Source organism: Anomalospiza imberbis, chromosome 8 (assembly GCF_031753505.1).
Source record: "Anomalospiza imberbis isolate Cuckoo-Finch-1a 21T00152 chromosome 8, ASM3175350v1, whole genome shotgun sequence".
Lineage (NCBI taxonomy): Eukaryota > Metazoa > Chordata > Aves > Passeriformes > Viduidae > Anomalospiza > Anomalospiza imberbis.
This window is the reverse complement of record NC_089688.1, coordinates 1,097,242-1,109,317: the sequence shown is the minus strand read 5'-3', so window position 1 is coordinate 1,109,317 and position 12,076 is coordinate 1,097,242. Positions and strand designations below refer to the sequence as shown.

Genomic DNA, 12,076 nt, shown 5'->3' with positions numbered 1-12,076 from the left:
ATAGCTTAAAAATTAAAAAAAAAAACAAACGTCAAAAGGAGTGCATTTTATTACTGCAGACAAATTAATCTTGACTCTATGTAAGCAGTACTATTTAAAAATGCAGTAACATTTATTGTTGTTCTAAAATTTGAAATTTTTATAATCACAAAATGGGAAAAGTATTTTAAATTGAATTTGTTTTTACTTGGAAATGTAAGAACATAGAAGTCTGACAGTTGTAAAAAGCCATTTGTTTATCAAGTTGTAAATATATTTTTACCTAGGTAGCACAAATGGGAATCGAAGCTGTGTGAGTTAGATAAAGCACAATTTATAGAGCATTTAACTTCTGAAATGATGATATGAGTTAGATGGTTGCACTTTCCTCGCTTTACAGAAAGTTCTATTGGCTAAGGACCTTTGCCAACCTTTGCTCTATCTTCTTGTTGCAAATACAGTGTCATGAAATAGATTGATGCAGTAAATAGTCTGGTGGGAACAAATCTCATTAAATGTTTACCGTGTGGAAATGTATCTCAGAGCTTACCCAACAATCTGGTATCTAGATGTTTTGCAATATCATTCTTCCTTTGCCCGTGCTGGCACTGTGAAAGTTATTAAAGATTTATAGGTGAGGAAACCACCAGTAAAATTAGAGCAGCTAACTCTTAAATCAGTAGATTGTCAACAATTTCTCTTAAAGGCTCCCTATAACTACTGTGTCATTTGTAAATAAACACAGAATTGTAACTTTAAAATTTAATTGCATATTAAGCTCTGTGAAAAGCGCATGTTGGGTACAGGTTATCTAATGCCTTTCCCTAGTCTTTCATCTTGTGAATGCAAAGAGATTTCTCACAAAGTGATCCAGGTCCTGCATACGTGAGTCTCTGTTGACATGTTCAGCTGCTCTGTGGTCCTTGAGTGACCGTGGCCATCCAGCTGAGCTGTCATGTCACATTGGCATGTGAGATGCCAGAAGGCTGTAAGTCACTCCAGAACTTCACCAAATACAACCAAGCTTCTGCATACCCATGGGCCCTCTTTTTTTCTTGGATCAGACCAGTGAGGGAGAAAACAGGGATCTAATCACTCCTCTTAAATGCTCCCTTATGCTTGAGTCTTTGAGCTGCTTCAGAGTAGCTGACCACTGTTTAGCCTGTTAAATCAAACCCACCAGAGACTGCTTCTTGTGTGTCTGGTGTCTTCTCATTGAGTCTTTCCTGCGTAGATGTACTGATTTTGAATTAGTAATGAAATTATTAGAAGAACTTTATCTGTAGGGCAGAGTCTGAACTCATCTTTTCCTGGCTGTTATTGCCTAGATTTTTTTTATTCAGAGATGAACCATAGTAGCTTTTTGGCCAGTGCTATTTGTCCGTCTGGGTGTAAACTTTCTCCAAACTGTCTCCCAAAGGAGGGCATTTCTCTTTTGGGTCAGCTGAGATTTGAAGGCAGTCATTTTTCCAGCTAATTATGGCTGTGGCCACCAGGTGTGTCTTAGTCTTCCCCAGTCAATGAAGCTGTTTCTTCTGCAGCAGCACTTCAGTATTCTACCTGACAGGTGTGTTTTGCATTACGATGGACACCGTATGTACAGCTTGGCATTGAGGGGCTGCTCGAGGTACAGGAGCTTGAAGGGAAGCTGATGCTGCAGTGAAGAGTGGCCATGTGGCACAGCTTGAGCAGATGTGAGGGACCCCAGAACACCTTGGTGTTAAGGGCTCTAATGGGAATGAGGGAGGCAGAGTTTCAAATCTCAAACACAGACCTGTGACTTAAGTCTCCTTGAGTCTCACTGTTTAAGCCTTTATCTTATGGTGTTCCAATATAACACTTTAATTTCAAGCTTAAGCTACATAGTCCCTGAGATTGTCATGTTAAATCTAAACTGAAAAAAAGAATTTAAATCCTCCAGTTTGCAATTAGTCTGGCACATACTGGATAAGCACAGATAAGTTCTGATTTACCTAAATTCTGTATCAGGGTATCTGGCATAGTTTTCTTTAATATTTCTCCTGAAAGCTTGGAACCACCTATGGATGTGATGTAAGAGGTGAACAGGTGTATGTGGAGTCTAGGTTTGGAGATGAGGACCATAATGACACAGTTTCAGATGTTCAGTTATGTTAAAAATTACTGGTTTGAATTTCTTCAAATGCTGAAGCTCAAATATACTTACTATCACGTTTCATGAAAATCTCATAGTCTCCTTTTCTTTGCCTTTAGAATATTTGCTTGCCACACAAACGTCATTTATTTTATCAAGCCAAAAGATTTGTCTACTTTTGTTTACCCTACCTATTGAAAAGCAAAAGCACATTTATATCTATGTGCTTTGGAGAAATAATCGTTAAGCAAAAGCTGCAGTTTTTATCTTTGCCCATATTCAGCCCATTAAAAGTGGCAGCAGTGACTTTCTGCCACAGTGTGGGATTGATTAGACTAAAAATCAGCAGAATTAGACTGCTTATATCTAACTCAACCTTCTCAGCTGTGAGATAGCACTGCTGGCTCTGAGTTAAATCCAGAGGTTCTCCCGATCTCTAAAAGACTAAAGCTTACAGGCATTGAACCCCTCTTTGAAACAAAGCTTAAGCTCTGGTCTGAGGCTCTGAATGCCAGAGAAAACCTGGGTTTGTCTGCAGATGACCTCTGTGTGTAGCCCCACGAGGGGAAAGGGAATCTGCCATGGTCAAAAGTGTTTTGGATGCTTCCAGTGGAAAGGGCTTCAGTTTGAGCAAGTAAAAAATAAAGCAGCAGCTTCATTGAACTGACTTTTCTTACCTGTGCTCCTCGTTTTTTCCAGAATTTGATAGTCCTGGATCCTCTGGCAGTGAAAGAAGAGAAGGTGAGGCCGTCTCTGGAGCAGCGGCTGGAGGCGATCATCAGCGGGGCGGCACTGCTGGCCGACTCCTCGTGCACGCGGGACTCCCACCGCGAGCGCATCATTGCTGAGTGCAGCGCCATCCGCCAGGCCCTGCAGGAGCTGCTGGCCGAGTACCTGCGCTCCGTGAGTAACCAGCGCGGGGAAACGGAGCAGCGAACATGGGGCAACTGAGTAACCAGCGCGGGGCACCGAGTAACAAACACAGGGAAACGGAGTAGTGAACGTGGGACAGCTGAGTAACCAACAGGGGCAATGAGTTACAAACACAGGGAAACGGAGCAGTGAACGTGGGACAGCTGAGTAACCAACAGGGGCAATGAGTTACAAACACGGGGAAACAGAGTAGTGAACGTGGGGCAACTGAGTAACCAACAGGGGCAATGAGTTACAACCACAGGGAAACAGAGTAGTGAACATGGGACAGCTGAGTAACCAACAGGGGCAATGAGTTACAAACACAGGGAAACAGAGTAGTGAACGTGGGACAGCTGAGTAACCAACAGGGGCAATGAGTTACAAACACAGGGAAACGGAGCAGTGAATGTGGGGCAACTGAGTAACCAACAGGGGCAATGAGTTACAAACACAGGGAAACGGAGCAGCGAACATGGGGCAACTGAGTAACCAACAGGGGCAATGAGTTACAAACACAGGGAAACGGAGCAGTGAACGTGGGACAGCTGAGTAACCAACAGGGGCAATGAGTTACAAACACAGGGAAACAGAGTAGTGAACATGGGGCAACTGAGTAACCAGCGCGGGGCACCGAGTTACAAAGGGAAATGGAGTAGTGAACGTGGGACAGCTGAGTAACCAACAGGGGCAATGAGTTACAAACACAGGGAAATGGAGCAGTGAACGTGGGACAGCTGAGTAACCAACAGGGGCAATGAGTTACAAACACAGGGAAACAGAGTAGTGAACATGGGGCAACTGAGTAACCAGCGCGGGGCACCGAGTTACAAAGGGAAATGGAGTAGTGAACGTGGGACAGCTGAGTAACCAACAGGGGCAATGAGTTACAAACACAGGAAAACGGAGCAGTGAACGTGGGACAGCTGAGTAACCAACAGGGGCAATGAGTTACAAACACAGGGAAACAGAGTAGTGAACATGGGACAGCTGAGTAACCAACAGGGGCAATGAGTTACAAACACAGGGAAACGGAGCAGCGAACATGGGGCAACTGAGTAACCAACACATGGCACCGAGTAACAAACACAGGGAAATGGAGCAGTGAATGTGGGACAGCTGAGTAACCAACAGGGGCAATGAGTTACAAACACAGGGAAACGGAGTAGTGAACGTGGGACAGCTGAGTAACCAACAGGGGCAATGAGTTACAAACACAGGGAAACGGAGCAGCGAACATGGGGCAACTGAGTAACCAGCGTGGGGCACCGAGTTACAAAGGGAAATGGAGCAGTGAACGTGGGACAGCTGAGTAACCAACAGGGGCAATGAGTTACAAACACAGGGAACCGGAGCAGCGAACATGGGGCAACTGAGTAACCAGCGTGGGGCACCGAGTTACAAAGGGAAATGGAGTAGTGAACGTGGGACAGCTGAGTAACCAACAGGGGCAATGAGTTACAAACACAGGGAAATGGAGCAGCGAACATGGGGCAACTGAGTAACCAGCGCGGGGCACCGAGTAACAAACACAGGGAAACGGTGTAGTGAACATGGGACAGCTGAGTAACCAACAGGGGCAATGAGTTACAAACACAGGGAAACAGAGTAGTGAACGTGAGGCAACTGAGTAACCAACAGGGGCAATGAGTTACAAACACAGGGAAACGGAGCAGCGAACATGGGGCAACTGAGTAACCAGCACGGGGCACCGAGTAACAAACACAGGGAAATGGACTAGTGAACGTGAGGCAACTGAGTAACAAACACGGGTCACTGAGTAAGAAACGTGGGGCACTGAGTAACAAACACAGGGAAACGGAGTAGTGAACACAGGGCAGCAGAGTAACAAACATGGGGCAAATGAGTAATGAACACAGGGCGGCCGAGTAACGCAGAGCGGCTGAGTAGCCTACACTGGGCAACTGTGTAACAAACACAGGGCAGGTAAGTAATGTGGGACAACTGAGTAACAAATGTGGGACAACTGAGTAACAAATGTGGGACACCTGAGTAACAAATGTGGGACAACTGAGTAACAAATGTGGGACACCTGAGTAACAAATGTTGGACAACTGAGTAACAAATGTGGGACACCTGAGTAAGGCACATGGGGCAACAGAGTAACAAACACAGGGCAACAGAGTAATGCACATGGGGCCACTAAGTAACAAACACAGGGCCAATGAGTAACAAACACAGGGCCAATGAGTAACTGCTCGGGGCTGCCTCAGCGCCTCCTGCTCTGGGAGCTTAGTGTTTAACCAAGCATTAAAGTGCATTTTAACCTGCATTTTGCAACGTGCTCTTTAGAAGGTTGAAGGGGATGCTTTTCTCTAGAAATCTAAACACTAAATCCACGTCCCCAGAATGAGTATGAATTGTATTATGTCGTGCATATAAAGTCTGTGGAAAATGCCATACCACAGATAAAATGTACATTTAGGTTATTTTATGCTTGTTGTGAACTGTCACTGATTCAGAACAGACAATCTTTCACATGCCAGAAACAAGAATTTCTTTGTAATACCACTTCCTAGACTAGAGTTTGAAAATGTAATCTCTGCTCCTGTAGAATGAAACAATTTAAATAATAATTTCTTAAAAGTTAAGCAATCTGTTAGTGTTGTTTTCAAGTAGGGTGTTGACACCAGAAGAGGAGAAGAGCACCAGTTTACAAGTGTTAGAATGACTAAATTGCTATATTGGGAAGACAGGAGTGTTGGGTAAATCCAGAAATCTGGTTGTCTGACATGTTCGTAACTGTGAATTAGAAAAGGAACGTAGTTTGCGTTTTAAAAGTGATTTTTCTTTTAGATTTGAAGAATAGATTTGACACTTGTTACATCTGGCAGGTAAATGTTGAAACAGTGGAGACTCAATACTGGTAATATGGGTACACAATGATAATCTCATGCTTTTCATCTGTAAACATTATCTGTAGGCATAATGTTCTTTTCTAAAGATACCTCAGGATGATTCATCGAGCATACTGAGGGAACAATTGTGTGATACAGATATTTGTTCCCTTTTTGGGAGGCTGAAATTCCTTTCTGTTCTGTAAGTCATAGCAGTTAACACAATCTAAAGCTGTTCTAATGAGACTGTTTACTTTGTCTTATTTTATTGTCCTTAGGATAATGTACTGTAGGGACTAAAATAGTTCTGCATATCAGATTGTTTTTTCATCTCACAGATATTGTACTTTTTGATATTTCTCTTAGTTTATTAGAAGTTGGCCAATGCTTTATTAAAGTCAAGTTGTGTTTCAGGCCTTACACCAGTGCTGTGAAAGTTTTACTCAGAATGCTATTGAATACAGCCTTAATTTTTGAATCTCTCTGGAAGTGCTTTACACGTGGGTTAGATAGTGAGATTTCTTCAGCTTTGGTTCGCTTGGAATGTAAATCTTTGGTACATTGTTGTGGCAGATTTCTCTTGCAATATCTGTTCTAGGGTGTGTCAGGGTTTGCTCTTAAGTGGCTGAAAGTTTTATACAGGAAAGCATCCACCTTTAATCGTTGGACTTAATCATCTTGAAGGGCTTTTCCGACATAAAGGCCTCTCTGATGCTGTCCAGAGCACGTGGCAGGATGCAGATGTGGTGACCAGCATCCCATATTAGTCCAGCAGATTTCTGTGGGTTTGTCCAAAGAATGCTTTCGATGAATCTCTGGTGTGAAACTACAAGATCTTAAGTCAAATGGTCTTAAATTCTTCGGCTCTTCAAACAAAATTGTGGCAGAAATAATCATGGTTTTAGGGGTATATAATGTACAATTAGTGGAAAAGAATAATACGTAACCCACCCCACAGACTGGAGAAAGAAAGCAGTTATTGAAATATGACAGTAAGGGAAAGTGTCACATAATTTGCTGCAGAACACAGTGAATGCACAAGGTGGCAAAGAAAAGGAAGCAGAAGAAAAATACAAAATATTTAAAGGTATGAGGTTACAGGAGGGAATGACAAGTTTTTAGTTTCTTTTAGAGCTCTTCTTATATGAATGGAGACACTCACTGAGAGCATGACTATTACTGAGACTGTTAAATAAGTTTTTCAATGAGAGGATTATCGGATGTCAGGTACTTTATTTCACAGCTCTGACTCACTGAAGAAGAGATGATAGATCCAGAAAACAGTCCTGATTTATCAGTGTCTTTTAGGCTCTTCTATTAGTAGTTTCAGTAAGCCAGGCCTGGGAATTGAATGAGCTGTAAAGATGATAACAGCCATTTGCTATCATAGCACAATTTAAGCACAATTTAATTTTCCTCTCCTTGGGAACACTGTTGTACTCCACAGGCAGGTGCTCTGTCTGTGGAATACCTCTCGGATGTTTGTGTGTGTGCCCTCCCGCCTTGTGCCTGTGCTGAGGGAGCTCCAGAGCCTCTGTGCCTCAGCTTGTACGTGAGAGTGGAAACTTTTCCTTGCCCACGATCCACGCAGGGCGTGCTTTGCTCTGCCTTTGTGCTCCTGCTGTGTGGCTGCCAAGCTCGGCCTCCCTGCTGCCGTTTCAGCCCCCTGCACTCCCTCTCACAAGCTGTGCTGGTCAGCTGCTCCGAAGGGTTTGTTTTCCTGGGGATCTCCTGTTTCTTGCTGGCACGTTGGCTTGATCACTTGCCTTGAGGCTTCTTCCTGTCTGAGTGTTGCCGGTGGGAGCTGCATTGCCTCAGAGACCTCACCCAGTAAGAGCCACCTGCACAGATCCTCCTCTGGCAGCTGCTTTGGTGGCATCCAGGCTCTCTTTGGCTCTGGTGCTGATGGTGGACGTGCCCTGCCCGGTTAATGTTGAGCTTGGACAGGGCCACTGCCAAGGACTTGGGTGCGAAATTCTGTGTAGGTTCTGCATTGTCTGTTCTTTTGGAGCTAGACCTCAGTGCTTGAACTTGAATGAGGGACTTGTCTTTACAAACAAACTCTAGGTCTGCTGGTAGATAAAACTAGCAGTGCGAGATAAAAGAAACAGTGAGAAGGGTTCCACTGATTGATGAATGGAATGAGAGAGACTTGTCTTCACAGACAAACTGTAGGTCTGCTGATAAATAAAATTGGATACTGAGAGATGAAAGAAACCGTGGGAAGAACCGTAAACTCCATAGGAATTCCACTGATTGACACGAGGAAAACAAAAAGGGGGGTTATACATTAGAGGGGAGTCTTAGGTATTAGACATTTTGGGAAGTCTGTACCTGTGAAGGACCTCAGGCAATGGGGAAGAGAGACGGACGTGCGGCCAGGAAATGAGGATAAAAAGGAGGTTGCGTCCTCCAAAATGTTGAGAGACACCAGGGAAAATGCCCCATGGCCTCTGCCTTTATTCAAATAAAGTTACAGGAGTCCTCTGTCTCCTTTTTGCATATAAACCTCTGGTGTTTGTGGATTAATTTTCCTGACAAACCATACAGGAATTTAGGATTTATTAGTGCTAACATTTGAAGGAGTATAAGGAAGTATAGCTTTTGTGGTTCCTAAATTTGTTTTCTATTTTTTCCTCAGTTATTTAAAGTGTCTAATAAGCCTCAAGAGCATTGAAGATTAAGAGCTTCTTGGTGTCAGTGAGATAAACTTTTAAAAATCTTTTTTAAGGAGTTTTTAATGCAAGCTCAGAGAAACATCTTTTCAGAAGATACTTGCTTTTATGTATCTGTTTTTCACAGAGGTTTTATCACAGTGAATGGTACAATGAAAAGTGAAGCGAAATGCTCTCCACAAGAACCTAAAAGTTTTTCTGTTCACAGAGTAATTCAAACACACAGTAAATTGCAGATACATTTATAATTCTTCTGAAAAGCAGCAGGTTTTTTTTCTGAATTGTTCAAAAATTCTTCAAAATGGTTTGTGTACTGTTGTTAACCTTTCTGAATTTTACTCAGACATATGTTGTTAGGGGATATATTTGCGTGTTAGGACATCCAGTGACAGGAATTGCTACTGTGGGTTTGGATATCTTATCAATGGCACAATCATACTGTCATGGGGGCATTAATGGAATAATGTGTGCACTGGAGCAATCATGTTGTTCTAGTAATAAGCACTTGCTTTTTCTTAGTGACAAGCTCCTGTCTCTTCATTCTCTACAATGAAAAGTTACTGAACTTAGTGGAGTACAGCAGTATGAGCTCCATGTTTCTTCAGAGTAAAGACATTCCCTTCCCTGGGGGGCGGAAGGGATGATGGAGTTGTGATGAGCCTGGGTGGAAGGGGCTGTTGTGAGCAGCATTAAGTGGTTGCAGGTGCTGCTGTGCCTGCCATCATTAAATAGGGAGGTGTGTCTGAACAATTCTTCTGCATCCTCCTCTGCTTTCAGTAAAGATCACCCCTGAATTGTCAGGGCTGGTAAGGAAAGGTCAGACACACTGGTATGAGAGCTACTTTCTTGATCTGAAATCCCCTTACTGTTTGAATGTTGTTTCATGATATTTGTGCTCCATTAGTTTTAGTTCATAGTTTCTCAGCTTACTACGGCTGTAGGTTGGAGATACGTATGTGTGTGTATATATATGTGGGTCAGTGTCTTTTTCTGATTTTTCAGTTCTGATTTCACTTCCTTCTTGTGTATTCTAAAAATATTTGTTTCTTAACTGGGTTTTTATGTCATGGTTACCTAGATGTTTGGGTCAGACATGGGTATTTTAGCCTGGACGTGCCTGTGGCTCTTGTGCCACAGGTGGTGGCAGCTGCTGTGTCCTGCTGTCCCACAGCTGTGCTGTGTGTGGCAGGGAGCAGAGCCAAACCAGCCCTTCTTCTCACACCAGCCGTGCTTCCATTTAAACAACGTGAGGAGAATAATGATGCATTTACCTTGAGGCAGATCAGGAAGTGAACTGAAGTTGCCCACCTTGTACATATTTATATTCCCCGGCCATCCATACAGCCTGAGGGCAGGCCAGCTGAGGCTGAGCAGGAATGTTGTGTGCTCTGTGGCAGAGCTCAGGAGTGGTCAGATGTGCCTTGTATTGCATGTGGGGCATATCTGAACCCTGCTGGGAATGCAGCTCCTGGAACTTTGTGAAACTGGCTTCCCTCAAGGCTCTGAAGCCTCGTCCTTCACCACCAGATTGTATCCACAGCTTCTGGGAATGAGACCTGTTTGGATGTGAGCACAGCAGCTGAAGTGCAGTGAGGGTGAGACGAGGAGCCAGGATCCCTGAAAGCAGAGGGGCAGCTGGGACAGGGGCTGAGCTGGACTGGGAGAGCCCTAAAGGAAAAGGCGGCAGTGCCGAGCCTGCTATGGCCAAGGGGAAAGGGCACACAGTGGATAGCTGGGACTTGGGCTGTTGTGTCTCTCTAGATTTCAGACTCTGACTGGTCACTTCCTGGAAGCTGAGCATTGCAAATTCAAAACCAGAAAATGGGTGGAAAGCCAGGAGGTTTTATTTATTGGTGGTGTGGTTCTGGGCCTCGCTCTTTGTCTCAGCTCTTACATGTGGTTGCTGTGGAGCACTAATGCCTTGCTCTACCTCTGTATTGAGTAGTCTTCAGCAGCAGCCTAAGGTCTGGTCCACTGTCTGGATGTGGAGTGTGGCAAGCACATTTCTCTCTCTCTCAGGATTTTTATAAAGGTGCACAGAGAGAAGTGAAAGAGAAAACAATTTCTATTTCTGCTCCTGGTTTTTCTCTTGTGGAATGTGTTTGGAGATTGTTTACCTAGAGCGAATGCCTGGTTGGATCACGGTGGATTGTTTGGGCCTGATGGCCAATCGGATCCACCTGTGTCTGGGCTCTGGAGAACAGGGTCACGAGTTGTGAGGTGAGTAGTTAGATAGGATAGTTAGAGAGAGTAGCATGTAGTTTTTAGTATCCTCTTTTATATAGTATATTAATGTATCACAGCATAATTATAATAAAGAATTCATTCAGCCTTCTGAAATAAATCAGACATCATCATTCTTCCCATTGGGTTCGCCAACATCTACAACATGGAGAGTGTAACTGATAACGTTTCTTTTGTGGTATTTTATTGCCATTCTTACTCCTGGAGAGTGGAGGGACGTAGAGATGCCTCAAGCATACTGATGTCTCAACTTGCCATTACTTGTACTTCATGGTTTCCCCATGAAGACTTTCAACACTTTCCTGGGTTGCCAGTGACACCTGAGGAGGTAAAAATAGGGGACTGTTTGACTTGTCCTTTATGGTTCCACTTTCTTGCACAAGCATGTAACTCGCAGAGTTCTGTGTAGCTGCTCTCTGAAGAACTGCCCCCAGACTTGGTAGACTCGACTAACAGGGAGTTTGAAGAAATTCCTTGTTAAAATCTTCTAGAACAGAATGGCTTTTGGTTATTGATGGAAGGGGTTGAAATAACTGACTTCCTGAAATCTTGGTTTTTAAATCCCTTTTTTGTTTCTGAACAAATAAAAAACGCTTTTATTTGTGCACTTTTACAAAAAAAACAGTGGATTTGAATGCTCTTAATTTACTGTCCTCTTCATACTTAAACATCTTAAGAAAACTCGTGTTCCAGAGAAGCTTGAAATTGAGGTACGTCAAAATGTAAACTAGAAGAATTTCCATGTGTGGGTGGGAAGTGTCACTCAGTTCTTTTCTTATTCATGGCTGGTTTTTTTTTTTTTATGACTTTATTATGTTTTTCAAAAAAGGATGTATTCCAGTAAAACTGGTATGCCTATATGGTATATTATGCTGGCATTTGTGCAAGAAAATATGTAGTTTTCATGATTTTGTTGTTCACATTGCCTGAGTAGTTGATTGAGTTGACTTTGAGCACTCCTGCAGAGGATTTTCTTCCATTTTGTATGCAATATGTGTAATTGAAAATAATTTTTTTAAATGTTAACTTTCAGTGAACATTTTGTTTTATGGGGAAATTAGATATGAATTGTTAAGGAGGAGGATCTTAAGAGTACTTAAAAGACAGAAGTAGTCTAGTGAATTCCCCAAATAGATTTACAGCTGAAAAATAAGCTGCAGTAATGTACCTGATAATAGATGCTCTTACAGACCTTGCAGTAATCTGAGATCTCTGCACATGAGCTGGAGAAGGATAATGAAAGCTTTTCTTTGAGCAGTTCTGAGCTGAGCTCTGTCAGGATTGATCAGATCTGA

General features: G+C 43.1%; 1 protein-coding gene across 1 annotated transcript in view; it reads left to right on the top strand.

The window, feature by feature from the left end:
• Positions 1–12,076, top strand: part of CTNNA3 (catenin alpha 3) — a 427,360-nt gene that overhangs the window by 79,205 nt on the left and 336,079 nt on the right. Inside the window, exon 7 of the mRNA XM_068196847.1 lies at positions 2,792–2,995. Coding sequence (XP_068052948.1) covers positions 2,792–2,995 — 204 coding nt within the window. The remainder of the gene's footprint in view (positions 1–2,791; positions 2,996–12,076) is intronic.